General features: G+C 57.9%; 5 protein-coding genes across 5 annotated transcripts; 2 read left to right on the forward strand and 3 right to left on the reverse strand.

Moving 5' to 3' along the window:
• Positions 1-668: 668 nt before the first annotated feature.
• Positions 669-3,116, forward strand: CTAM01_05262 (uncharacterized protein; the record flags this gene model as incomplete). The annotated part of the gene is made up of 2 exons (XM_060521292.1): positions 669-843; positions 895-3,116. 2 exons carry the CDS (start codon positions 669-671, stop codon positions 3,114-3,116), a joined length of 2,397 nt encoding a protein of 798 aa, XP_060384098.1.
• Positions 3,117-4,048: 932 nt separating this feature from the next.
• On the forward strand, positions 4,049-4,885 carry CTAM01_05263 (CutC family protein; the record flags this gene model as incomplete). Its single annotated transcript, XM_060521293.1, has 1 exon — positions 4,049-4,885. The coding sequence occupies one exon, from the start codon at positions 4,049-4,051 to the stop codon at positions 4,883-4,885; it is 837 nt and encodes a 278-aa protein (XP_060384099.1).
• A 1,215-nt stretch (positions 4,886-6,100) lies between these two features.
• CTAM01_05264 (alkaline phosphatase) lies at positions 6,101-8,360 on the reverse strand (the record flags this gene model as incomplete). The annotated part of the gene is made up of 6 exons (XM_060521294.1): positions 6,101-6,635; positions 6,684-7,357; positions 7,405-7,483; positions 7,531-7,715; positions 7,762-7,784; positions 7,835-8,360. The coding sequence occupies 6 exons, from the start codon at positions 8,358-8,360 to the stop codon at positions 6,101-6,103; spliced, it is 2,022 nt and encodes a 673-aa protein (XP_060384100.1).
• Positions 8,361-9,528: 1,168 nt separating this feature from the next.
• Positions 9,529-9,804, reverse strand: CTAM01_05265 (uncharacterized protein; the record flags this gene model as incomplete). The annotated part of the gene is made up of 1 exon (XM_060521295.1): positions 9,529-9,804. One exon carries the CDS (start codon positions 9,802-9,804, stop codon positions 9,529-9,531), a length of 276 nt encoding a protein of 91 aa, XP_060384101.1.
• Positions 9,805-10,133: 329 nt separating this feature from the next.
• CTAM01_05266 (ABC transporter) lies at positions 10,134-14,317 on the reverse strand (the record flags this gene model as incomplete). The annotated part of the gene is made up of 8 exons (XM_060521296.1): positions 10,134-10,811; positions 10,862-11,049; positions 11,100-11,215; positions 11,266-12,743; positions 12,791-13,217; positions 13,266-13,922; positions 13,971-14,158; positions 14,210-14,317. 8 exons carry the CDS (start codon positions 14,315-14,317, stop codon positions 10,134-10,136), a joined length of 3,840 nt encoding a protein of 1,279 aa, XP_060384102.1.
• Positions 14,318-15,092: the final 775 nt, after the last annotated feature.

Here is a 15,092-nt window from a genome sequence, read left to right on the forward strand (position 1 = left end):
TTTCCGTCAGAAAACTCTTCCACTGCATCACCTTTCAACCGCATCGCCCCTCCGTCACATAACCTATTCACCACAATATGTTTCTACCGCATCGCCAATTCACCGCAACCTCTTGGGATTCCGTCGCATCACAACCAGAAGATTTGCTTTGGGCGGAAGAGGTGGCATTCCATCGCATCACCCTTCCGTCCCATCACCTTCCGTCCCATCAACTTTCCGTCTCGTCACCCTTCGACCGCATCATGATTCGACTGCACCACCTATTCACCGCCATGGGGTCACTCAGCTCATCACGGCCCATCATGGCCCATCACGGCCGCCTCAACCACCCACAATATAAATATCAACCTACCACCCGCCTAAAGGAGTCCGGTCACTCCTACTTCCTCAGGGCATACTTATTCCTTCCTACTTTTGACGCGAGCGCGTACTCAACTCGCTTTCACTGATCGCCGCACAAATTCTTCCAAAAAAAAAACCAATTTCGAATTCCTGAACCCACAGCAATATTCTTCTTCCCGACCGCCAATATCTGTGACTTCGCAGCCGTTCCTTCCCAAACAGCACACACGAGGCGAAGAGAAGCCTTGAATCTCATAAGAATTGCCTCGAGAGCTTTCTATCGCAACTACGACACCCTTACCGCGACAATCCTGCACCACACCAACATGCCCGGCAAAGCGTGGAGCAAAGAGGAAGAGCGCGTCTTCTGGCGTTCCATCGTCCCTATTTCGGCGAAAGGGATTTGCGCTGGCTCGGCCAGATCTTGGGAAGAGTTGGCCGTCATCATGCAGCGGGAGATGGGCCCCAATGCCAAGCGCCAATACACCCAGCTCAGTCTTGGTACGTTCAGCGCATTCGATCGATTTACTTGCCGTGCTAACAATCAGACAGTGGAGCATTATTTCCAGAATCACGACAAGGAGCATTTCTCGCCCTTTGCGGCTCCGTACGTACGTGAGATGAAGAGTGCCATGGCCGCGCTTAAGAAGAGTCAGTTGCAGGGTGAGGCGTCTGTTCCTTCCCAGGATGCCCAGGCTCAGGACAGCTTCGACAAGCATACCGGCGAGACCACTGATGAGGAGAACGAAACCAGCTTCTCTGAGGGAACTGACCACAACGACGGAGATTACGTTGATGATGGAGGTGACGAAGACGGCGAGGGAGACGATGACGATGTTGTCGATGTTGACAACGATCTTCGCGCCTTTGCTCGGGACCAGCAGATCGAGACTGCCGCTCGCGCTGTTAACCGTGCTGCGGGTCGACGACCTACTTTCTCAGCCCCTGTGGCTGATATGAGCCCTCGTGGCCCCGGCTTGGTGTCCCAGCGCAACATGTCGCAGGAGCACTTGTCGCTGCCCCCTCGCCCTCCCAAGGCTGTCACGCGGAACCGCGACTTCCGTGCTCACCCGTACGACAGTCCCAGGGTCTCTCAGCGTGGCCGGCAGCCGCCCCAGGAACGCGCTCGAATGGCAACCCCCCTCGAGACCAATACCTACTATGACCAAGGCCATAGAACCCAGGCATACTACGGACAGCAGCTCAGCCGTCAGTCTTTCTACCATCAGGGTCCCAGAATGCAGGGCCACTACGGACAGGATTCTGGTAGCCACGGCTACTATGATCAGGGCCCTAGAGCTCAAACTTACGGTCAGAACTCTGGCAACCAGGGCCACTATAACCAGGCGCGCGACTACTACGGCCAGACCACCATCCCCCAGGGATTCGACAATGGCCCCAACTCTGAGACCTACTGGGATCAGAGCGCCAAAAACCGCGAATACTACGAGCGGGAGTACGCCGCTCAAAGTCAACAGTATATCGACCAGTGCCATGGTCGAAGAGACGACAGCCAGGGCTATCAGGGTCAGACTTCCAGCAGCCGTGGTTACGATCAGAACCGCAGCGTCGATGGTTCCGGACAAAACCACGAGAACCGGGGCTACGATCGTGACTACGACCAGAGCCAGGCCACTCAGGGCTATCACGACCAGAACCGTAGCGTTCAGGGCTCCTTCCATGACCACGAGAACCTCGGCTACGAGGAGAACCATGCCAACCACGGCTACTACAACCAGGACCGCAGCATCCAGAGCTCCGACCAGAACCGTGGCTACGATCAGAACTACGCCAACCAGAGCTACGATCAGAGCCGCAACCAGCATGCCCCCGGTAGCCAGGGATACCACGCGAATGCTGCGTACAACACTGGTCAGCACCAGAATGCTCACTCCACGAGCTACAACGGTCACCAGCCTGCCGTGGGATCCCACCAGTACGGCCAGGAACTCCAGTACCCCCAGTCGCAGCAGTCGAGCATGGGCTACTCTGACGACCGTGTTGGAAATCGAGCCAGCTCGGCGCGCGTTGAGCCTCATGTCATGCCTCGCTACTCAGATCATCAAGTCTCGATGTCTTCTGGCCGCAGCTCAGTTGCGATGACGTCCAGCCACGACACCTCCGCGCAGCACAGTGCCGCGCCGTCTCCCGGCTACGTTGGCTATCCCTCGACCATTCCGGACTACATCCAGCGCCCCTCGACTGCCAGCTCTGGTCACCAGCAGCGCTCTCGCCGTCCCTCTGCTCATCAGCAGGTCAACGAGGATCATCATCGCCAGGGAGCTCAAAGCAACAGTCGCGAGGAGCCTCAGAATGAGCAGTTGCAGCATCCCTCTTCTTCTGCCCCTGTTCGTCAGCCTGCCAACGAGGATCAGCACCGTCAGGGAGCCTACCAGGAGAAGGAAGCGTTTCGGGCTCCATCTTTCTCTTCGGTCGCTCGTCAGCATGCCACCGAGCACTACAGCCGCCAGGGAGCCTATATGGATCGTCACGAGGAGCCCCAGAATGAGCAGATCCAGCGTCCCTCTGCCTCTTCTGCCCCTCTCCCTCAGAATCCTACCGAGTACGCCCCCCAGAGCGGTTACATGCACAACCATGGACAGACCGAGGACGAGCGATTCCCTCGTCCCTACGTCTCTCCCTACCCTCCTCGTCAGCATCTCAGCGAGCACAGCAACGATCAGGGCGGCGGCCCGAAGAATGCTCATGTGCCTCAGTACGAGCCAGAGATGTTCCAGGCCTTTGAGGCCGCCTCGTCTCAGCGCAAGGAGTGAGCCTCTAACAATGTACATTCTTTGCTCTCCAGGTTAGGATGTTGCGACTTTCATCAGGGCGACACTGGTATTCAGTTGCTGGATTTACCCGCGACTAGCACAGACCCAGTGATTACAAGGGCATCGCCACTCCATTACGGATCTGGAAGCTCTCACATTGGCATGGGCATTCAAGCTGCATTCAAAAGGAAGCAGTCGAACGTCGACATCGGCGTTGAGCATTCTGGCTGGATTCGGGCCTTGGTTTAGGCGTTGGGATGAGGTTAATGGCAGAGATACCCATCATGGCTTTCGGGATGCAGACAGTGGGAGAAGGATAGACCCTAGTCGTCCAGGCCCCCACGAGATAGTTCCCCATAGCCCTTTCATAGGAATTGAGCATCAGCCAACCATAGCTTCCCCATCCTTCGATTGTGCCACCCTCTATCCCACGTCTCAGGTTTAATAAGATATGCATAATGACTAAGCCAACCGAGGGGGAAAACTCGAACGACTTTCTCGAGTCCAGGTCTCCAAGACTCCATGTTCGCCGGTGGGGTACTGACACGAACAGCAAGCAAGGAAGGGTGGCATGATCTGATATTAAAAGTGCCGTCCGAGCGAAGGGGCAAAAGCAAGGCTGATAAGGACAGAATGGGCGACGAGAGGCGAACAAACAAGAACTATCGCAGGAACTCTCGAGTCTTTAAAACGTGGGCATCTTGCAATTGACTTTTTGGTTTTCATCCTTTGATTGTGTCTTTTACCCTCGATTCTTTGAAGTCAAACCAACGTTGAGCGAAACTTGCAGGGTTGTCGTTACTTTTTCCCGCTACCTTAATTCGATTGAACCTATCACATCAACGCGTTATCCAATCGACTATCCAATCTATCTTAACCCCCGAGCACTTTATCAACTCTCTTAAATCAGCACAACCAACCAAACCACCCAAATGACAGTCACAAAGCAAGCGCCGCCCACGATGCCAATCCACCTCGAGATACCAGTCTTCTCCCCGTCCTCGGCGCTGCACGCCCAGGCCATCGGCGCGCAGCGCATCGAGCTCAACGCGCGCGGGAGCTACGCCGTCGGCGGCACGACGCCCACGCTCGCGGACCTCGAGGGCGTGAACAATTGGCTCATGGTACCCGTTCGGATCATGATTCGGCCGCGGGGGAAGCGTCCGGAAGATGAAGTTGACTTTGTGTATGATGATGAGGAGTTTGAGGCCATGGTGAGGGATGTGGAGGCGTTTCGGGGCGTGTTGAGGCGGGAGAGGGGGGACGGGTTTGTGTTTGGGGTGCTGGAGAGGAGCGGGGGTGGTGATGGTGCGGTTTTGGTTGATGTTGAGAGGAATCGGAGGCTGGTTGAGGCCGCCGGCGGGCTGGCGTGTTCGTTTCACCGGGCTTTTGACGAGGTTATTCGCGATGGGGAGACGAAGACGATTGCGAGGGGGGTGAGGGACTTGGTGGGTTGCGGGTTTGAGGGGGTGCTTACGTCCGGCGGGCCGGGGAATGCGGCGGAGAACCGGGCGCTGCTGGAGGTTGTTGTGCGGGAGGCGTCGTCGGAGGGTGTGGTGAAGATGATGGCCCGCAAGGAAAAGGAGACGAAGGGCCTGGAGGTTATTGTTGGCGGCGGGGTGAGGAAGGAGAATGTTGAGGGGCTGGTTGACGGGTTTGAGGGGGCTCGTGTCTGGGCGCACTCGAGTTGTTTTACGGGCAAGTGTGCCGAGGGGGAGGTTGATGATGAGGAGGCGATGGGGATCTTGGAGAGGCTTGCTGAGAGGTGATTTTGGATCTTTCTGGATTTTTGGGTAGATGGTCGTGGGAGTCAGTGTAGATAGCGCGAACAGATCTCAACATTAGGTTACAAGCATTGAATCGAAGAGCAATGAAGTTCTCACGGGTTTTTGGCTGAGTGGCATCTTGGTGAATCCTGGCGTTCTGCATCCACTCGGGTTGCGAGTCAACCCCCACAGAGTCGGACCGCGCGGGAGATCGACCCTGCTTAGCACACGAACCATGCCCCCTCGCAAGAGATCCGAACGGGGGCAGCAATCTAAACAAGAAACGAACAATGCACGACATAGCTACATCAGTTGACACCTGCGCGTCTGATCTTTCTGCCTCGCTTGCCCGCCTGTCTTCCGGGATGTAACCATGCTTGCGGCTCACCTAGGTTGGGCCAAGGCAGAGGCCATCTGTTTGTTCTTTTTTCCCGGTACCCTCGTCCTAGCCCCATCTACTTCCCTAGAGAAAAGCGAAGAGATCCTCTGCCCGTGAACGATACACCCAAAAGGGTAAATTGATCCCGTCCATCGTGGGCTGACGAAGAGGAACAAAACGGACGACGGAAAGTGGATCATGGTCAGTTCATCGGCCGATGATGGGCCCGAGCGGATGGGGCCCGGGGTCCCGTTGTAACATCGCCGAGTGGCACCGTGGCCTAGACTCGCAATGTTGACTCGAGCAAGTTTAAGAGTTCCTTGCGTGAAGGCTGAATGAAATCATAGATCAGGAATCTTGGGATTTATGTTTGTGCTGCTTCTCGGGAGGCATCGTGCACAATCTCGTCGACTTGATTTTGGGGGCGGCGAGGCATGAACAACTTCACAAGACTGTACTCTCGACGTAGCACGAGCCTTCTACGGTGCTTTCAATGTCAGAGAACGGTGCGCAACTTTGTATACGAAGATAGCCTTGAAGCTGGTTTTGAAACGAGTTCCTGGGTGACTTACACGGCGACGAGCGGAGAGGGAGCGTTTCCGTCCGTCCATCTGGCTGTCCATGTCTACAAACACCATAGCATCAACCAGTAGTTCAGACTCTTCAGTCTGGCGGTAGTCATAGGGAGTATTCTTGACCAACGTAATATTAATTCTATACTTCATCACCGAGTTTCATTACGGGAGGGCCTCTCCAGCCTCTGTACCCAAACATCAACCGCCCCAACACCCACTCGCCATGCTTAATCAAAGTTCAAAACCTATTCGACCCCTTTCGACTCAAGCATGAAGAGCCCTGGCCTTCCTCGCACACCCAGCCCCAGGCGCTGTCGCATTCTTTGGCTGCGCGAGACCAAGACAGTTCGCCATCTTGTAGAAAACATCAATGTTGCTATACGTGCCGCCAAACGTCTCCTGGCAAGGTCCCCTCGCCCACACAGCAACGTCGGTCAACGAGTGCACGCCCTGCGCCTCATTCGTAGGCAGCGTACCATTCACCACGAAGCCATCGACGGCGTCCTTGGGGTTGGCGTAGTAGTCCGTGGTGTTCGTCGCCGCAACAGCGGGCGTGCGCGCACCGTCGGCGTGGACCTTGTAGTCCTCGCGGCGGTCCGGGTTGGCGCCGAAGCCCGCGGCGATGGCGTAGCGCGGGGACCAGTTGAGCGGGAAGTTGGGCCCCGTGTTGTACGAGACGCCGGGCTGCTCGACGGTGTACTGCGACAGGCCCGAGTTCGCGTAGACGCCGACGGCCTTGCGCTTTGTGCGGTCGTCTTTTTGCTCGGCGAGGTACTTTGTGTCGGCGTTGCCAAAGACGCTGCTCAAGTCAGTATAGAAACGTAAGTAGATATTGACGAGTACTCACTCAAAGCCGTGGCCGTGGTCGGATGACACAACTACGAGGGTCTCCTCGAGAATGCCGAGCTCCTCGAGCTTCTCCAGCGTAGCCTTGACAGTGTCGTCTAGCTCGAGCAAATCGCCCAGCGCGCGGTCGTAGTCGAGCGCGTGCATCTGCTTATCAATGGACGCGGCCTCGGACATCAAGAAGAAACCCCGCTCGCCGCCGCGGTTGTGCAGCGTCTCGACGGCCTTGAGCGTCATCTCCTTGAGCCCCGGAACGTCGGCGGCGGCGCTCTTGTTGCCCGTGGGATCGTTGCTCAGCTTGGCCAGGTTCTCCGTCAAAACATTGCGGTCGAGCCAGACGGGGAGGTTGCCCTGGGTAAAGATGCCGAGGATGCGCTCGTTGGGGTCGGCGGCTTCGAGCGACGTCTTGTTGAGGGCGACGCTGTAGCCCTTGTCGGCGAAGGCGGCGTAGTAGTCCTTGCCCTGGTAGGAGCCCTTGCCCGGATAGAACTGCTCGGCGCCGCCGCCGAGGTAGACGTCCGGGCCGGTCATCTTCGTCCAGGTGTAGTTTGTGATGCCGTTGAGGGCCTGGTCGATCAGGGGCCCGTACAGGGACCGGGCGCGGGTGTGCGCCGTCAGGGCGATGGGGGTCGCGTCGGCGATGAAGGCCGTGGAGACGGCGCCCCAGGCGGAGCCCTGCGTTTGTTAGACTGGTTCAGGGGGCAGAGACGGACTGGACATACCCAGATGCGGTGGATCAGCTCGACAATGGTCTCGACCTTGGGGTCGTCAAAGGCGTCGGGGGAAGAGTCGACGTAGACACTGGCACATGTCAGTGAGCACTTTGACGGTCCGTCATCTCCACTTACCCCATGGCGTTCACGGTGCTCTTGTGGCCAGAGTACAGCGCCGACGCAGAGTTGGCAGAGTCGGTGATGTAGCTGTCAATGGAATGGGTCATCTGGTGACCAATGACGGGGAACTTGTCGAGAGCCAAGCTGGTCTGGTACTTTCCATTGATGCTCTTATGGCCGAGAAGACGGGCGGCAGTGACCTGTGGATGTCAGTATGTAGTTCAGAGATGTGAGCTTCGTGCATACCATGTTGGTGGTCATTCCGTCGCCTGAGTCCAGAGTTAGCATAGGCACAAACACTACAACCACAGAGACATACCAATGAAGAAGATGACATTCTTGGCCTTCTTCTCCGTCGCCAGAGGTCGCACGACCCAGTTGGCGGTGGTCTTCTTGCCGTCGTAGTACGTGAGGGTGACGACGTAGTTCCCGGGCTCGTACAGCGCGAGGCGGCGCCAAATCTTGGACGCCACGTTGACGACGCTCTTCTGCTTGGCATCCTCAGCAAAGAGGTCCTCGTACCACCCAAACGACCACTTCTCGAGCTTGGGCTCCTCGAGACCGAAGAACTCGGTCAAGCTCTTTGCGGCGCCGCCCTCCTTGGCAATGGTCGCCTTGAAGGCCTCATCGGGGACGCCGTTGTTGAAGGCCTCGGAGCCGTTGACGGGCGCGTGGACCTCGACGCGGAGGTCAAAGGTCTGGCCGGGGAGGAAGTCGGACTGGTCGGGCGGGAGGACGCAGCCGAGGTCCGGGCACGTCCCGAGGCGCTGGTAGGTCTGCGCCGAGGCGAGGGACGACAGCGAGGCCGCGGCCAGGACGGCGGCGAGTGGGTTGAGCTTGACCATCTTTGTGTGTCCTCGGGGTGAATTGGCTGCAGAGTAAAGCCAAAAGAGCACAATGAAGCGTTGGGATGAGAAGAAGGGCACAACAAGCTTGACCGGGACGTTGGAGCAGAAGCTTTCCTGCGGCTCGGGAGCTTATATACCAATAAGTTCAGCAAGGGGACCAAAAGTCATCCCATGTCTTTCAAGAGCCCAGAGGGTGTTACTCTCCCGCCAAAAGTTCCCCGTCTACTGCATGACAAAAACACTCTGTCGGTTCGCGGATTCTCTCGTTCGCGGGTCCCATACTTTGAAGACAGCTCCGGGTGAGAGAGCTGCAGATTGCGCGGCGCATCATCCCAGCCTGCGCAGGACGTTAGTCCAACGTAATGGGTAGGATTCCGTCTGCACCGAGAGCATCAATATTGATGTACGATTGGACAGCACAGGGGCAGAAGAACGGCTAGACCGAGATCATGACGGCGTGCTGGGTCGGATGGAAGAAGCTGAATGTAACTTCACGGCTCGTTTTGAGCGACAGAGGCACGTGTCTCTGCGCGAACTTTGAGGTGGTGAGTCGGGGCCATCTCGGGCTTCCCAACGCCAAGACACTTGTTATTTGACGGCGAAGCGGAGATGATGCTAATCATGCTAGAGCGAGAAAGAAGGAAGAAGCTCCGAAGCTGGAAGCTGGGCGTGCTCGGTCTGCGGATTGGGGATGAAGCCTGCGAACGCTGCGTGGGGTGGGTTGCCAAAAGGCACAAGAGATGAACGGCGTCATGTGGCGTTGGCTTGGCGCTGCAGGTCGAGAAGGGATCATGAGCTTTCTAAGCTTGCTGAGCTTCCCGAACCTGATTTGAGAACCTCGCTGTTATTCGTCAATCCCGGCCGGGTTGTAGTCGGTCGAGAGGTTTGTGTTCCCGGGACGAGACGAGAGTTGACCGTGGCCGTTGGGTCCGACCCCGTGGGTGAATTGGCGCTTCTGATTGGCTGCTGGCTGCCGGTGTAAGTCGGGGAACCAGGGTTGACGGCGGGGGGTGTCAGTCTTGGTGGTGTCGATGTCTTTGGTGCCTTGGGGGAACAAGCTTACCATCTCATTTTACAGATTTTGGTTAATCGCTGCTGCTTGCAAGAGTCCAAGATGATCCTTGAAGAAGGGCGTGTGCTGACGGAACGTGTTGTGGGTAATGTTCTACGCAAACGCCAAGAACGACGACGGCACGAGCTCCGATGGACCCTCAGAACTTCGCCACGATGTGAAGAAGCTTTCCTTGGCTTTCCAATGGACCTGCTTCTTGTTCCGGAGACCACGTTGGGGACCACGTTTTCTGCTAGTAGCATAGAAAGCGAGTTCGCTCCAAGCTGCGTTTTCCCCAATCGAGGTTTGCGCCAGCGGCATAGTTGACTGAGCCGTGGTGTCTTGGCTCAAGTCCAGAGTCATGGCAGCAAGTCGAGAGGATGGTAACATTGAACGGACCCAAAGCCGCGGGGTTGGAAATCAGCACACTTTTGACAGGTTCCGCCGTTTGGGATGATCATCATTTCTGTCAAGGGAAGAGGGTCACTTTGCAGGACACTGAGTACAGAGTATGAGATTGGTCTCCTGGAGTCTAAACATTACGAATCTAAGTGTCTCTAGGACAAACGTGATCGACTGAGTTGCGCAGTTGCGAGTCAGATAATCGTACAGAAACCCCGTTTCCCAAACGCCGTGCTCTATGGGAGGAGTCAAGCGCTCAACTCCCAGGCCGAAAATACAACAACTCAGCATGGACGAAGCTCTTCTACTTCCCCTGCTCACTCGAGATTCTGCGCCTCGCACATCTGCTTATACATGCCCCCCTTGGCCACAAGCTGCGCATGCGTGCCCTTCTCCACAATCCTCCCACCATAAAACACACAAATCACATCGGCATCTTTCACAGTCGACAACCGGTGCGCAACAGCAACCGTGATTCTCTCCCCGTCCCGCGCAGCCTCCTCCAGCGCGCGCTGCACAATCTTCTCCGACTCGGTGTCGAGCGCGCTCGTCGCCTCGTCGAGCAGCAGGATCTTGGGCTGGCGGATCAGCGCCCGCGCGATGGCGATGCGCTGCCTCTGTCCGCCGGACAACTGCATTCCGCTGCTGCCGCAGGGGGTCGCGAGGCCTTCAGGGAGCGACGAGACAAAGTCCCACGCGTTGGCTGCGCGGCAGGCCGCTTCGATTTGGGTGTCCGGGACGATTTCGTCCAGGGACTCCGCGTCGATTCCCAACGAAATGTTCTCGCGGATGGAGCCCTGGAAGAGGGTAGGCTCTTGCTGGACGAGGGCGACGATGTGGCGGTAGAGGCGGGGGTTGAGGTCCGATAGAGCCGCGTCGCCGTCGATGACGATGCTGCCTGTCGTCGGGTCGTAGAAGCGTTCGAGCATGGCGATCATTGTGGATTTGCCGCAGCCTGAGGCGCCTACCAGGGCGACGAACTGGCCCTTTTTGATCTGGAGATGTGTTAGGCATGGTTTCTGTCAGGTACTTAAGGGGGACTCACTTCGAGATCGACTGCGCGGAGGACATGCGCTTCGGGTCGTAGGGGGTACGAGAAACGGAGCTGCTGGAAGTCGACCGAGGCGCCGGCCTTTGGCGCGGCGTCGCGGTTCTGGGGCGTCTCCTGGATGGACGGCTGGAGGTCGTGCAGCCAGAAGAGGTAGTTTGCGGCGTTGATGCCCTTGGTCATGCCTGGGAGGGTCAGAGTGTGTGACATCACTAGCGGAGAAGATTCAACTTACTGCTCGAGTACTGGAACAGCTGCGACGCGGCCTGTCCGGAGAAGAATGTGCCCATGAAGGCGACGAAGAACTGGTACATTGTGATCTCGTTGAACGAGAGCAGCCGGCAGCCGTACCTGTTCGAAAGTTAGCAACTAGATTGGGAAGACGCAGCACCCAAACTCACCAGAACCCGAGGGCCATGAAAAAGTACTCAATGGCCTGGGTCAGTCCAAACGCAACAGTCATGACGAAAAGGGGGCCAGTCGAAGCCCTCACGGCGTTGTCGAGCTCGTCAGTATACCTCTTCAACACCGACTCCTCGATAGCGAGAGACGAAACGGTCCTGATCGCCGTCACGGATTCGGACGCGATCGCCGCGCTCGCAGAGTACCGCTTCGACGTCTTGGTATCCAGGCGCGAGTCAAGTCTGACCTTGATGTAGCCCGAGGACACCAGTGGCGGCATACCTGCGAGCACGACGACGAGACCCAGCTTCCAGGTCGTGGCGATAGCCAGGATACCGCACGCGATGACGTTCAGCGACGAGATGAGGATCAGGCCAATGTTGAAGCCCATGAGCTCGAGGATGGCCTGCGGGTTCGACTCGAGGCGACTAGCAAGCGCGCCCGTGTTGTTCTCGACGCGGTCAAAGAATTGCAGGTCCTGGCGGAGGAAATCGTTGAGGGACTGCCGGCGCAGCTTGTGATTGAGCCCCTGGGCGATGACGTTTGTGGCCCAGCCCATGACGAAGTAGCAGCAGAGCACGCCGAGGGCGAGGACGAAGAACATGAGGGAGTAGAAGTTGCCCTTGGTGATCATCTCGGAGCCCGTCATCGTGAAGACGTCGACGAGGTTGGCGATGACGAGGGACTGGCCGGGGAATGCGCCGGCGGCGACTATCACGGCCAGTAAGGTTGCGAGGTACGCCCACTTCAGCTCAGGCGTCTCGCGCACCATGCGGATGACGACTCTGATGAGGCCGGTGGGCTTGTAATGATCAAAGTTGTCGCGCTCCTTCTGCGCCTCCATCCGCGTCTGGTCTGTCGTCCGGTACCGGCTCATGGTCTTCGTGAGCTCAATGTCCTCCTTCCCAGCAGCAGCCGCCGCCGTCACCGCTTCGTCGTCATCCTCCTCCGTCTCGGTAATGGATCCTTCCTCGGCCACGTTCAAGTTCTGCGCCCTCACGAGGCGGGTATACGCGCCACCCTGCGCCAACAACCCCTCGTGCGTCCCCTGCTCGACAATGGCACCCTTGTTCATGACGACAATGTTATCCGCCTTGCGGATGGTGGCGAGCTTGTGGGCAATGACAATGGTCGTGCGGCCCTCGGCGGCCTTGTCTAGAGCCTGCTGCACGACGCCCTCAGCGTGCGGGTCCAGGGCGCTGGTGGCTTCGTCGAGAAGGAGCACCTTGGGCTCCGAAATGATGCTACGCGCGATAGCAACGCGCTGCTTCTGGCCGCCTGACAGGAGGCCACCGCGCTCGCCAATCATCGTGTCGTAGCCTTCGGGCAGCTGGGAGACGAAGTCGTGGGCAAAGGCGATCTTGGCGGCGTCCTGGACGCGGCGGAGCTGCTCCTCGCGGGGCGAGGACTCCCACGGGGTTCCGACGAGGCCGTTAGCAATGTTGTCAAAGACTGTTCCCTGGAAGAGGACGGGTTCCTGCGGTTGTCAGAGTTGGTTCAAAATGTAGGTGCTTCTCATCTCACCTGCTGCACGAGCCGGACATTCTTCCTGAGCCAGTTGAGGTTCAGCTGGTCGATCGGCCGGCCGTCGAGCTTGATGGTGCCCGATTTTGGATTGTACCACCGCTCAATCAGCCCGATAATTGTGCTCTTGCCGGAGCCGCTGGAGCCCACGAGCGCCGTCACCTTGCCCGCGGGCACGTGGAGCGAGTAGTTATCGAGGACCGTGACGCCGGGGCGCGTCGGGTACTCGAACGAGACGTTCTCGAGGTCGACGACGCCGACGGTCTCGGTGGGCTGGTGGCCCGACTTGTCAAAGGGGTCGATCTCGGAGACGCGGTCGATGAGCTTGAAGAGCTGGGCGGCGGCGGAGGCGGCGCGGGTGAATTCGATGATGTAGGGCGCCAGCATGGTCAAGCTCGTTGCGCCGATGACCACAGATAGGAGGACCCTGAAGCCTGTTAGCTGATGATCCTGAAAGATGCTGCGGACTACTCACGTGAAAATGTCTCCAGACTCGGTAATCTCGCCCCGGTTCAACATGTGGATGCCCTGCCAGAACGCCAGGGCGAAGCCGGCGTAGATGACAAAGTACTCAAACGAAAAGAGCACGCCAAACAGAGCCGACTTCTTGTTGCCGATGCGGTGGGCGTCCTCGAGGAACCTGTCAAACTTTTGCACCAGCCGCGAGCGGATCTCAAAGGCGTGAACGGTGCGCGCGCTCGAGAGGATGCCCTCGGAAAAGGAGCCCGCCTGGGCGTAAATGTCGAGGATCTTTGTCTCGAGGCCGGCTTCAATGGTAGAGACGACGCCCATCACAATCAGAATCAGGGGCGCGATGCAGCATACGATGAGCGTGAGCTTCCACTGCGTGACGAAAGCGATGATGAAGGCGGTGACGAAGACGGCGAGCCCCTGGAAGGTCAGGGCGAGCTTCTCGGCGATGCCGACCTGGATGAGGCGGCCGTTGGAGATGGCTTGGGTGGCGATGGAGCCGCCGGAACCGATGTCGTAGAAGGCAACCTCCTGGCGCAGGGCGGCGTGGAGGTAGGCGTGGCGGATGTTGCGCGTGATGCGGTAGGCGGAGAAGGTTGTCAGGGAGATGTAGCCGTAGGCGAGGACGAAGCGCGCGATGCCGAGGTAGACAAAGTAGAGGCTGAGATGTTAGCTTGTAGTGATGATGTGGGAATGAGCAGAGACGTACGCCAGCTTTGAGACTTCATTGCGAAAGTGTTGAGGGGTGGACTGGCCGGTGGTGAAGTCCTGGATGGTGGTGACGAAGCTGCCAAAGATCAAGTTTTGCAGGGCCACGCCGGCGCCGGCGCCCAGGGCGCATATTATCGCGATTGTTTGCAGGAGCTTCTCAAAGGGTCCCCCGAAGGAAAAGATTCTCTGGGAGACGTCAGCATGCTTGCAAAAAGTGAGAGTCGACGGTGACCATACCAAGTAGGCCTTGAACGCGCCGCCTTCTGCCTTGACAGCTTCGTTTGGCGAAGCAATGGCGGCGACGGTATCCTCAGCCGGAGTGTGCTCCTTCTTTTCGGCCCCCATATTGTGCGGCTGACGGGTGGTTCACCCCAAGATCTGATCGTCTGTGTCGCGTGGTGTGTTCGTACTATCAAGAAATGTGAGCCGGCGGGTTGGCTTCTCTTGTAGATGAGATGGGGAAGACCAGACGATACGATACAGGTTATATCATGCGGTGCACCTCAAGGCGAGCCAGAAGAATGTCTTCAAACGCGCATATTGAAATTTGAAGCTCGGATAATGGAACACGCAAACTCGAGCTGACTGATCGCCAACATAGCAGAGTCTCCGTCATTGAAGCTGCTGCTGCGAGGCCTTGGCTTCTCCCGCGGACCGCCGTCATGGAAGCGAGAACGCCCCACTCTTCGGCATAGTGGACCCCCCGCTTCGGTGCAGGAACGAGTGCGATTGGTTCGACTCCAGCTTGGCAGGCTCGCAGCGGGGGCCGCGGGTTCATCGCGCCCGGGCGCCCACTCCGCTGCTTTGCTCGGGGCGCGGTGCTCTCGGGGCGCGAGATGTCAGACAATGTCCAGATTTCCCTTCATCCCAAACCATTAAAGGCTAAAGGAGTTCCTCTTCGATCGATGTGTGATGAGGTGTCACCGCGTCAGCAGGATGTTTTGGTTTGACCGAGTCCGACGTCGATGATGCCGATGACTCTTTCGCCGGACGGCGCGGTGGACATCTGAGACGCTACGGCGCCGCGCCGACACGTGGGAAGCGCTCTCTCCTCCGGGTTGAGCTACTCACGAGTCTCCGAACAGCTACCACAAATACCGTACCTATGGACGGCATGTCG

Source organism: Colletotrichum tamarilloi, assembly GCF_030869305.1.
Source record: "Colletotrichum tamarilloi strain Tom-12 chromosome Unknown Scaffold_13.1, whole genome shotgun sequence".
NCBI lineage: Eukaryota > Fungi > Ascomycota > Sordariomycetes > Glomerellales > Glomerellaceae > Colletotrichum > Colletotrichum tamarilloi.